General features: G+C 42.5%; 1 protein-coding gene across 1 annotated transcript; it reads left to right on the top strand.

Moving 5' to 3' along the window:
- Positions 1-1,612: 1,612 nt before the first annotated feature.
- Positions 1,613-11,727, top strand: ears2 (glutamyl-tRNA synthetase 2, mitochondrial). The gene is made up of 10 exons (XM_083764578.1): positions 1,613-2,120; positions 3,192-3,347; positions 4,039-4,228; positions 4,343-4,493; positions 5,796-6,117; positions 6,505-6,613; positions 6,927-7,080; positions 10,111-10,241; positions 10,359-10,494; positions 11,160-11,727. The coding sequence occupies exons 1-10, from the start codon at positions 1,844-1,846 to the stop codon at positions 11,259-11,261; spliced, it is 1,728 nt and encodes a 575-aa protein (XP_083620704.1). The 5' UTR covers positions 1,613-1,843; the 3' UTR covers positions 11,262-11,727.
- The last annotated feature ends 1,205 nt before the right edge of the window (positions 11,728-12,932 follow it).

The following is a 12,932-nucleotide window of genomic DNA, read 5'->3' on the forward strand; positions in this document are numbered from 1 at the left end:
ATGTGTAAATTGTTCTTAAATTTAACTTAAGTATTTACTTTGGTTTGGTTTGTTAGTCAATCTGATTGATAACTTCTATTCAGAAGAAACAGGGTGTGGGATATTTACCGGTATGCAACTTAGGCCGAAAGAAACAACTAAATTCTGTATACCATTCCACACTCTGTAAAGAGACTGTCACTCATAGGTGTAGGTCAGGTCCAAGGTATTCTAAGGGCCAGATCAGTCAAGTGCTGGTTGACGTATATCGTATACTGTACAGTGTACATAGTACATACATGTAAGAGAAGATGTGAATGCATTTCCATGTGTGTTGCTCTACATGCATATACACACTCACAGATCAAGTTGGACTGGTTTTATGCCGCAACCTTTCTCAATACATTGTCTCTGTGTCTGTGTTGGGTGGCTATTATGTTTTTGATACAAACAAAGGCAAAATGTTGCAGAAAGCGGGGAGGGGACCAACACAATACAAGAGGATTAAGTGGATGGGTTTGTTCTCCATTTGAACAGATAAAGGATTCATATATCGTTGTGTGAAGATGCAGCCTATACGTAGGCTGCATTTAATTAACAATCTTATCCAGAGCGACAAAGTGCCAAGATCAGACTACTTTGTAGGCTATGAATCCTAGTCAACAAACAACATGAAATGGTCAATGAAACAAAGAAACAGTTCAATTCTACAAAGTCATTAGGATACCAGGTAAACATCAAATTTAGCATCTGTCACATTCTCAGTTATTCCCTTGTGACTAAACTGAAAAAGCAATAAATGTTTTGTCATTTGTGGACCACCAATCAGTATGTGTCTATCCAAACAGCTCAAAAGTAATGAGCATCTCGCCTGTCACAGACATGTGCAGAGCAAGTTCAGTCAGGAAACTCAGTGCAGTTGTTGCCGGCCGTTAATGGCCTCACACGTTCTCATTCACATGATTCACTTCATCCAATCACACAAGTTCCAGTTTCATATCGGCTATTTAAACAGGAAGTTTGCTCTGCTCAATCTGCTTGCTTACTTGCTGCTGCACATTGATTCTGCTGTGCTGCTGCCTGCACCCTGCTGCGCTGCTGCTCACCCTCCTCCACCCCAGCTACCACCTGTCGTTTTGGATCTGCGGTTTAGGTACGGGGGATTCAGAGTCCCTATGGTTGGGAGTGGGACTGATGCGCTTGATCTCAGTACCTAAAAAGCAGAATTAGCAGATTCAATTAATCGCCAAACTATAATAAATATATTGCTCATTTTATATTAATACATATACTGTATAATCCATCCATTCTTAAGTTAAGTCCTGACTGAACTGTATATCTCTGTTATTATATATATTGCATCTTATATTATTGGAAAGCTAGTCCATTTCCCTTTACAATGATGTCCCATTTGTAATGATCATGCATTTGTGGGATGAGTAGCACAGATGAATCTATGTGAAATGGCAACACAGGTCTTGTGTTTCATCCTAAAAAGCACAGATTTATTCCAGTATTTCTTCTGAATCAGATAAGTCCTCCTGGCGGTAGGGGGCGACGACGACGTGTGTGGAAGCTCAATTCGTGTCATTTTGTACTCCGGTACAAAGAAGACCCGGGTCATGGTGTGACGTCACGTCACTCATGTCATACGCGTTGTCAACATAGATAGATACAATGACGGTCAACTGCAGGAATAAACTGAAAGTATTTTGAATTATCCAGCAGTCCTCTAACTGCACTGTGACGTCTGAAGCGATACCTGACGAGGCTGACCTTGTGTGTCTTTGACGTGGAGAGCAGCAGGATCAGATGTGTCCTCTCCTCCTCCCCTGCAGCAGACAACACACGTTGGTTTAGTTTCATGATCATGTTCTGTTCGCCAGCCGTGCAGTTGGGGCTGAACAGTACGGGGGGTCGCGTCTTAAAATCATGTAAACGATGCTGCCTTAATGTTGACATGATCGCAGGAAGGACCTTCCATGCTTCCATGTTGGCTAGGAGGATCCATGCACTGACAGCCAGTGGGTTACCTCCACCACCACACTGCAAGAGGTGGACAGACGTCCACAGCACCACTAGGAGGCGATGCTCTTCCGAACACAGTGAGGTCAGAGTGAGGTTTGCTCCCAGTCCAACAGGTATGTTTAGAAGACCAGTTTAGACATTAAAATAAAATACAAAATGTCTCACTATATGACCACCAAAAGCCTTGTGTGTTCATGTTTAGTTCCTATGAATAAAAATTTCAATTTAGGCATTTAGCAGACGCTCTTAATCCAGAGCGATTTACATTCAGCAAGAACAAAAAGCATGGCAATACATCAAAGATTCAAATACATAAAAGTTATCATGAAACGTGTGTAAGCTAAGAACGTAACAGTGGAATATCTATATAATGAAACTATGCATATAAACTATACATAGTATACTATACAACTATAAAGTGCTATGACTGACTACATAAGATGCAATTCTAGTGCTGTCTAAGTAACATGCTATAATTCCGTATAAAATGCTATCTAAGTCTACATAAGTGCTATCTAAGGGGCTACGGGCCATGATGTAGTCTGAAAAGGTGGGTTTTCAGACTACGGCGGAAGATTGGGATTTGGGAGTGAGGCTGCAGTTCTGATTGTAATGGGAAGTGCAATCCATAGTTTTGGAGCCAGAAGGGAGAAGAGTTTGGGACGTGTGGAGCGTTGTCCCGGCGTTTTTAGTGAAGGTACTTCCAGCTTTACTGCGTTGGCTGATCTGAGTGCGTGGGAGGGTTTGTAGGGTTCGATCCTACTTGCAAAATATGGGTGAGCCATACCTTTGGTTGCTTTGAATGCCAGCAACAGAGTTTTGTATTCTGTGCGGGCAGCGACCGAGAGCCAATGGAAGGAGCGGAGAAGGGGGGAGACGTGTGAGAATTTTGGCTGGTTGAAGACCAAGCGAGCTGCAGCATTTTGGATCAGTTGGAGAGACTTAAGTGCACATGCCGGTAGGCCAGTAAGGAGGGAGTTACAATAGTCAAGTTTTGACAAGGCTGTTGTCTGGATTAGGAGCTGGGCTGACTCCTGGGTGAGGAACGGTCTAATTATCGTATGTTATAGAGTGTAAACCTACAGGATCGAGTGACAGCTGTGACGTGTGAATACAAACTAGAGTAGTATAATAACAACATCCTGAACAACATCCTGAACATACAATATTGCTCTGTGCTACAGGCTTCTTACACCTTGGAGGACTCCGCACTGCTCTGTACAATTACATATTTTCCAAGAAATATGGCGGCACATTCATCCTGCGACTAGAGGACACGGATCAGAGCCGGCTGGTGCCAGGAGCAGCCGAGTCCATAGAGGACATGCTGGAGTGGGCTGGTAAGAGAGTAGAGACATCACCTTTGTTGTCTAGCTCAGTGGTTCACTATAACTAACTAACATGGATGTCTGTCTGTCTGCTTTGACACTTTAGAATTATCATCTATGTCACTGGTTTTCAATCTGTGGTCCCGGGACCCCATGCAGGAGTCCTTCAGGAGTTACAGTTCGTTAACTCTGACTCTGAGAGTGTATAAATGGAACCAATTGGATCCTTGCTGCAAGTTGCTGGTCTGCTCGATTTAATTTTGTACACCCTCAGAGTTGAAATAACAGTGAGGATTTTACTGCATAGATTTGGGTTTCGAAGATAAGAATCGTTAATCTGTGTGAAGTGAGGGGCGCTCTTATCATCATACATCATCTCATTCTGACCAATCACAATTTGCGTCCTCGCACTCAAAACTAGTCATAGGAAACGGTAGCACGGTAGGTAAGTTAAGGGCGCTCTTATCATCATACAGCATCACATTCCGGCCAATCCCTTTTGGCATCGAACCATCCTCACTTTTCTGTCCTTTTATCCTCACTTTTTAAGCCCTCAGCCAATCAAATCATCGCTATGGGGTACACACAGGCACACAAAGCTGTGCATAGGAGGGGCTAGCTAAAAAGGTTCAGAATCACTGATCTGTGATCGTTGATACTGAGTCATCCTACATTCCACCCCTTCCTGGCTACTCTATCCCAGGTATACCTCCAGATGAGAGTCCTCGTCGGGGAGGGCCATTTGGACCATACCTGCAGTCCCAGAGACTGGACCTTTACAAACAGACGGCCCAGCAGCTTGTGGAGAGTGGTCATGCCTACCACTGTTTCTGCAGTGCACAGAGACTAGAACTGCTTAAAAAAGAAGCCATGCGTATTGGGCAGACTCCCAGGTAGTTCAGTTACATTCCTATGGGCAGCCCCGGGCCGCTTTCTGTACACACCACCTCATTCCCAATACTGAAACCTACACTCACTGTCTCACACATGTCTCCCTCTTTTACCAGGTATGATAACAGGTGTCGACACCTGCGTGCTGACCAGGTGAAGGAGAAGCTAGCCAAGGGAGTTCCATATGTGATTCGGTTTCGTCTGGAGGAAGGAGCAGAACCTTTCCAGGATCTTATCTTTGGATGGACCCGCCATGAAGTGGCCCAGGTCCGATAGGATAACTCTGTTGATATTTGTAATGAATCCTATCATTGTATTGGGGAAATACCATATGAAAACACTTCCCCAACTAGACAAAGTGCCAATCGGCACAGGTCTCCACCAGGGCAGGTCAGGTTGTGGCCTCATGGTGGCGCTATAACAGGCTGTTGAGGAAGATTTGGGCCGGAGGTTCGTGTTGGAGGGATGCAGGTACAATGTTTTTCCATGTGTGCATACATAAGTTGTATACAGATCGATGCAGTTATAGCTAAAAACAGGAATTGGCCTGTTATAGCGCCACCGTGAGGCTGATTTTGAGGAAAAAATTGTGGCATGTCGTCCTCGGCCTAGTGAAAATGTGCGTGTATAATTTAACGGAAATTGCACACTGTGTTTGTGATTTGTGGCCTTTTTTCGAAATGGACGAATCGTGTGAGCTTTGGAAGCCAATCTTAGCCAATCAGGATGGAAGATGGGAAATGGTTCCGCTCCGTGTTGATCACATGACTATGGAGATAGTGTATACCGATTTGCGTGAAATTTGGATAAAATCTGAAGGAGTAATAATAGAAAATGTGTTTTACATATGTCGGCCTCATGGTGGCGCTATAAAGAGCAGATGTGAAAAATTCCAGGCAAAGGTTTTTCCTTGGCCTCTAGGGAGTTGGCATACAAAGTTATCCACAGATCCGTGCAGTTAGAGGTAAAAACACTTTTCGGCCAGTTATAGCGCCACCTTGAGTCTGAGTTGAAATTGTTCATGTGGCATTTCGTCCTCGGCCTAGTGGGAATGTGGGCGCACAATTTCAGGGAAATCACGCGATGTGCTCATGATTTGCAGCATTTTGTTTGAAACTGAGCACTGCGTGATGTTTGGACAAAATCTGTAGGTGTACTGTGCAAAAACTTGTTTTGCACAAAGCGGCCTCCTGGTGGCGCTATAACAGGCCGTTGTGGAAAATTTGGCATCGATCGGGTTAACGGTGGCCGAGATTAGCTGCTCACGGACGGACGGACGGACGGACGGACGGACGGAGTGCCCACATGCCTTCGGCCAGGTGGAGACAATAATGTGTCCCATATTATTTCACACGTCGTCCTCACAAAACGACGATAGGATTCACGTTCATATTGGCGGCATTTTAACTTAATTCATTAATTAATTTCTTCTCTCTTCATTCTCCCATTTCATCCCTCGTTCATTCACCCACCCTGTTCCACTTCCTGTTATGCGTCATACACAAACTCTGTCCTCCTCCCTTCACCTCATCCTTCTCTTTCTCTCCTTCTTATTGTCTCTCATTCTAGGTGGAAGGGGACCCTGTGGTGATAAAAGCTGATGGATTTCCCACGTATCATCTTGCCAACATAGTGGATGACCATCATATGAGGATCAGCCATGTTCTGCGCGGCTCCGAATGGCTGATCTCCACCTCCAAACACCTCCTCATGTACCGTGCCCTCGGGTGGCAGCCCCCCGCCTTCGGACACCTCCCCCTACTAATGAATAAAGATGGCAGCAAGCTGTCCAAGAGGCAGGGGGATATATTCATCCAGAGCTTCCAGAGAAAAGGGATCCTGCCAGAGGCGTTGCTGGACATCACCACCAACTGTGGTTCTGGTTTCACTAGTGAGTGATGGAATGGCGGGTTGTAGTCAAAACATGAATGGATGATTTATAAATAAAGCGGTGGCTCCTGAACTGACTTTACCATACATACAATGCTACACTAGACAGACACACAACACCAAACTTACATATATAATGTTAAAATGATTGCATTTATGCATTATGATTAGTTTAGGTATCTGTTTTTGTCATTGAGTTAGTCATGTAGGTATGTGTTTTGTGTGGTGGTCAGGGTAAGGATCTGGGAGGGCAGTTAGCCAATACGATTATGTGGCTTCAAACTCCTGTATTTGAAGCTTGTATAAATTGGTTACCATGACTTTTTATATCAAAGAAACGCCTTCTAGTGCTGGAATGTATTGGTAATGTTTTTATGTTCCCTTGTAGCAAATCGAATGGGGCGGAGGATAGATGAGTTGATCTCTGAGTTTACTCCTTCAAAAATCACAACCCATTCTGCTCTTCTAGACCTGGAGAAGCTACCAGACTTCAACAAGTGAGTCACAAAATATAATGAGCCCAATCTAAACCTCATCGTACGAGACGAAAATCGTGTGTTATTAATTTATTCGCTTTTTCATTTGTAAACAAATTCACAGCAAATCTCACACAACTTTTGTGTATATCTATATTTTACATAAACACCTTGTTACTGATTGTTAGTAATCTCTACCTGGGTATTTCAATGTGACAATGATGTTAAAATGTACAATTCAGCTATAATACAGGGGTGGATTTGCTTTTATATTGGTTGGTTTATTATTTTCTCCACTTCTCTTCTTAGTATTGTATATATGCTATTGCTTTAGAATCCACCTGCAGCATCGAATAGAAGACGAGGAGCATTGTCGCTTGTTGGTGAGGGACCTCCAGGGGAAAATCCAACATCTCTATGCAACAGAGATCCAAGATGAAGAAGTGCTCCATGAAGATTATATCACTCGCATCCTACACCTTCGCAAGGTACCCATAACACACAACCTAGAATACACATTTGCAATAATGTGCCGAGACACTGAATAAATGGTGTAAAATCTATCTATAGAGGTGTCTGTCTCTCCTGGGCATAATCTGAGCACTGTCCAACCGTTAGAAAGGTTGTCTAGAAACGAAAAAGCACAAACTCCTGTATAATTTGGTCTTGGTATTTTGGTTCGGGGTGTGTGGGCATCGACCTCCCTGACTGTCGGTCAACTATTTCTTCCCACGTGCATCATCATCACGATCCTAGTCCACATTTAGTTGATCAGTGATCAGTCCTATTAGTAGTAGTGGGTACCGCACTGGATCCTCTGACCATGTGTGGGTTACATTACGGTACAACTGGTATTACATGAACGGGTGGGGCAGGCATTCCCAACTTGCATCGTTTTATTGTATATACTATCTAATAATGTTATTAGTACTGTCATAACGGGAATGTGTCATCCAGGGATGGAATGTTACATCGCCCTGACAGTGATCTTCAGCCAAACTGTTCTTTCCAGAGGCTTGTTGCTTTGCTTCCACCTTTTGTTGTACCGCATCACCGCATGTGCTGTTGCTGGGTACAGTACGTCAACTTCCCCTTGTGACTAATCCACCATTGTTTAATACTGACAGTGTGATGGTGCTTGGATTGAACGGTGATGGGAATCAGCCATGGAACTCCATTTCTGTTGAGACATAATTGGACTCGAATGCAAGCACTGATTCTATACAAACTCTGCCTAGCAATAAATCGAAGGTTGTGGTGGGTTTCAACCAACTTTGCACATGAGGAATTGTGATAAAATCTGTGCAACAGGTAGTAGTAGTGTCTTTAGAAATTGAGTCTTAAGAAACGGTTTGCGACAACCTGATAAGGAATTGCAATATTCAAGCCTGCAGGTATGAGAGGCTTGGACTCGTTTTTCTGCATCTACGTATGTGAGACGGAATGTGAACACTTGAAATGTGTTTCATGTAGGAGTTTAAGGAAGATAACTCCCAGATTCCTTAACGGTGGTGCTGGAGGCCAGGCTAGCAAGTCATTCATTGTTTCGAATTAAACAATGGTTGTTTAAAGCCAAGAATAATAACTTCAGTTTGTTTTCATTTAGACTGTTTAGACTTAGATTAAGGTTTAAAATGCAGCTCTTTAGGCATTATGTTAGAGATTGCTAAATTTAGTTAAAAGGTTTAAATGGTTGTGTTTAGGCGTTAGGTTAGAGATGGTTAAGTTTACAGTAGGTATATACGGTTGTGTAATGTGTTTACGTATTTACGTTATAGTCGGTTAAGTTTGGTGTGGTTAACTTAAAACTGCCACTATGAAACTTTCCTGTTCCATCCCGGGTTTCACCCAGGGTCTCCTGCGCAAGCTCAGCATTGTGGATCTCATAATACAAAACGACCTATACATGTTTTGACTAGATATATTGGAGATGTTTACCTAAGATCAACTTCACAAACCTCCTTCTAAAGTAGGACAAAAGTCTACAGGTAAAAGCTACAATCTAGGACTTATTTGACAGAACAAAATGTATGGTAGCAAAGCTAATACATAACACCTCTACAGTGGTAACTTGGAGATGGTCTCCCAGTTCTCTTGCTTTGAGAAAGGTCAACCCTGGTGTCTTGGTCACCTACAGGTTTACAGTGTCAAAGTTATTTGAAGCAGATGGTGCACAAAATTTGACACTAGATGCACCACCATCTGTATTGTACTTGAGACAATGATGCAATTACTTCTCCATTGGGAGATGGAGACACATGACATTTAAAGGACCACTTCACCACTTTTCAACCTATCTTCATATAATAGGTCCTCACTAATAATCATGAAAAAATGGCACGATCTTTTTCTACTCAGTCTGTGTCTCATAGGAGGGCTGTGGGCAGTTTAGAAACCGTCTTCCAGTGACATCATCATTAGGCAGATAATTTTTTTAAACAAGATTTATTTTTACAAAAATGTTTCGATTTTCATTATCGTGAGAACGATGGCTTCCATTTTCGCATTGCAACTTTTCAGGACTAGAAAGCCTGCAGTTTCTATTAGCTTGTATTCCCCATCGATGATGTCACTGGAAGACGGTTTCTGAATTGCCCACAGCCCTCCTATGAGACACAGACTGAGTAGAAAAAGATTGCGCCATTTTTTCATGATTATTAGTGAGGACCTATTATATGAAGATAGGTTGAAAAGTGGTGAAGTGGTCCTTTAAGGATTGTGGCCTTAACCCATTAAGACCTGAGGAAGATTCTACAAAGATCTTCTAAATCCCAACAGTTTTCTGTAAAATCACACTCGTGTGAAGTGAGGGGCGCTCTTATCATCATACAGCACATTCCGTGCTCAGCCAATCAAATTATCACAAATGTCACACGTCCCAAACTCTTCTCCCATCCCTCCATCTCGCTCCAAAACTATGGAATGCACTTCCCGTTACAATCAGAACTGCAGCCTCACTCCCAATCTTCTGCCATAGTCTGAAAACCCACGTTTCAGACTCCATCATGGCTCAAATACGTATATTGCTATTAGTGGTGCTCAAACCTTTTCATGTCAAAATTATATGTACTAGACCTGGCTTACCCCTTCTGAATATATGAACACCAAATTATGTATAGTGTGGGTAATGCGATGTAATAGATCACATTACTGATTGGGAGGGAATTGTCCTGTCTCGCTATAGTGCACGTAGGCTACGCTATCGCAAACATAGCGGATTTATCCCCCAAAATGCATGTTTTTGCGATAAACGTTTTAAAATTCCGCATTTGTGGCGCCCCTTAATTAAACCACCCTCGACATGTGAATGAAATTTGGGGTGGATTGGATATTCTGTTGGTGATTTGTGCCATTTTTTTGTAATCGACGTCCACTACCTTTGGACGCCGATTACAGCCGAACGATACGGACTATGAAACTTCTGCCTGTGGTGTTGTATTCGGATACTGTAGGTCCAGAGACAGTTTTTGCCCTTCCATCTAGTCGTCGTATTTCATCTACTGATCTTCTTCTGCTAGGGTCACATATCCTCTCTGGAGGAGCTGGTGACGCCAGCCTACTCCTACCTGTGGATGCGTCCTTCGTTCTCCTACCAGCAGGTGACAACACTCACTTCAGATGCCCAGCACATTGCAGCACTGGTTTTACGGTATGTGATAAGTAATGCAAATAATACTCTGGCTAGTTCTTGAGAATACCTGTGACGTTTTCCGCCTGCATATTTGTGTAAGCTGATAAACACTGTGTGTATGCAATATGCATGCAGGTTGGTTGAAGAACAAGGAGAGGGCTTGTCAGTGGAGCGTCTCAGCGGAGATCTAAAGGGCCTGGCAAAGAAGACAAAGACCACCAAATACACAGACCTGATGAAGATTTTACGTCTGACTCTCAGTGGTCTACAGGTACTTTGGTTAACACTCCGAACGCCCAGGGTTATTTAATCCATGAAATCATCAAAACTTTAGTATCATTGGCACAACCACTCACTGTTTACCTCTCGCCAGAAGCATTTACATGTCGGGAGCGACGCGGTACAAAGGCACAAATTACATCCGAATTTTGGATGGCAGAAGAGCCACCAAGAACAACTCTCTTGGATTCCGAGGTTTAAAAATCCTGCTCGTAACCGAGGAAAACGGTGATCAGATTTTACGTACCATAGCAACCGGACGATGTTAATTAAAAGCTGCCGTGGGGCTCAACCAATATACAGAGTATACGTTGGGGTCCGTATATACAGTATACGGACCTGTCACAAAAATAATTAAGTTGCACCACTCCGTTCACACTGGTGTGATTTTTAATATTCAATTAACTCTATAGAAGATACTGTATATATCACTGCTGTGTGCTCCTGTATACTTATACTCCAATATCTACCTCTGGGAAGTGATAGCCAGAACCCATTCTATTAAAATGTTTCTCTTAATTAAATTGCAATAGTCAAAACTTAAGTGAAGAATGTATAGAAAAAGGAAGTTGTTTCTACTTGCAGCTCTTTACTGTTTTCATCATACTGTACTCGTATGATTTAAATGTTGTGTCCTTTGTCCCCGCTCCCCTGCAGCAAGGTCCCAGTGTGGCTGAGATGATGGTGTCTTTGGGCCCAACAGAGAGTAGACACCGTTTCCAGAAACTTCTGCATCTCTCATCGACACAGACCAGCTGAAGTCTGGACAGCCACATCGGATCTTCTTTCTACACAAACTAGTCAAAACAAGACAATGTTGACATTTTTTTATTAAAAATAAAACCGCATGAGTTTTCCTGAGGGAGTTTTCCCTCATAAACGGTCAGAATCAGCTTTTGTTGTGTTCGCTTATGTGCTAAAAGAGTGACTTTGAGAGCTGTTTCCCTGTTACAATGGAAGCCTATTTTTATTTCTAATATTTACTATTAAACTGCACAACGGAGCAAAATAATTCATGGAATGGACTAGTTTGCTCATAACAAGGTAAGAAAACCTCTTTCTGAGGTCCACACATGCTACAGACTTTTTGTTTTTGGATCGGACTTGATCACCCTTTTTCTCTTACGCACATTATCATGAAGCGTATTCAAAGTCTATATAATTTGTAGACTATCCTAGTCGTGAACAGGTTTGGGCATAAATAAAAGGTTGAGTGGCTATTGGCTATAGTCTATATTGTTTGTTCTCAACTTTTCATAATTAGGCTATAGCCTAGAATTTTACATTAAAAGAAAAAGGAAAAAAAGCGCAGTAATGGCCTACTTCTTTCGGTTGTTGTAACAGGAAGTTTCATAGCTCATTTCATGCAGTGTTGTCCGACAGGCACCGTTTATGTGAGATCTGTTGTGGCCGGGACAGTGTTGTGGCTTTCGTTTCAGTGACAAACCGCTCTTGTACCCACTTCCAGGCCGCGTGTGAGTCCCCCCCAAATAATATTTGAAGTGAACTAGGGACCGCCCTACCCTGACTGACAAGGACTTTTGGTAACTTTTGGGAAGTTTGGTAACAATTAAATCCTTCTATAGCATACCAGAATATGTTTGACACTGATTTACTACGAGAACTATTTATGGCACATTAGGAGGAATAGGAGCCTGTGGTTCGCCAATGTTTTATTTTCAAGGACCCCCATAACTGAGTGTGTAACGGGATCCATTTGGTTCCATTTGTGTGCTCAGAGTTACGGACCTGTGTTAAGGTAATTTAAGGCTATGCTCTTTGTGTTTCTGGTTATATTATTGTCCACTCATTGTATGTCAATGGCAAAGCTGCGCTGCGGTCTGGTGTAGTTCTGATACTGTATGAGTGTATGTCAGGGGTGTCCAAAACATTTTTCAAAGGGGGACATAAATATGAAAACACCCAAGGGCCAACTACATAATTTAGATTCGGATTTAAACTATTTTATTTAACTATCATCATCAATATTTAATATCAATGGTCTTTTGTCAAGTGTGTGCTGTGAAGAAAGTGTATCACATTACCAAATGTAACCAAGCAAGCAAGGTCAAAAATATATATACAAGGAACACTGACATATTATACTCTGGGAAATGCCCAGGTTAAAAAACTTGAATGTAAAAATGTCACATACTGTTGCAGGTATGAAGCTGTGGGCCGTATAAAATTCGCCCCAGGGCCACATTTGGCCAGCGGGCTGCACTTTGAACACAGCTGGTGTATGTGAACAACTCCCATTTAATACTTGAGTTATTAGAGATTTTATAATAAAAGATTTTAAAACAATGTTCATGCTCTTGATTTAATGTTTTATTCAATGGGACATGTGAGGCTGACCTAAGATGTACAGTCACCATGACTACTCTCTTAAGGTCAGGAGTCAGCGAGTCACTATAAGGTAAATACAGA

This window comes from Protomyctophum parallelum (genome assembly GCF_964188405.1).
Source record: "Protomyctophum parallelum genome assembly, chromosome: 5".
Taxonomy (NCBI): domain Eukaryota; kingdom Metazoa; phylum Chordata; class Actinopteri; order Myctophiformes; family Myctophidae; genus Protomyctophum; species Protomyctophum parallelum.

What these genes read in the sequence shown, in the direction of transcription:
- ears2 (XM_083764578.1), top strand. Translation starts at nt 1,844, where the DNA reads ATGATCATGTTCTGTTCGCCAGCCGTGCAGTTGGGGCTGAACAGTACG. An exon ending in GTTTGCTCCCAGTCCAACAG is followed by an intron (nt 2,121 to 3,191) that starts GTATGTTTAGAA and finishes TCTGTGCTACAG; the next exon opens with GCTTCTTACACCTTGGAGGA. An exon ending in CCCGCCATGAAGTGGCCCAG is followed by an intron (nt 4,494 to 5,795) that starts GTCCGATAGGAT and finishes CTCTCATTCTAG; the next exon opens with GTGGAAGGGGACCCTGTGGT.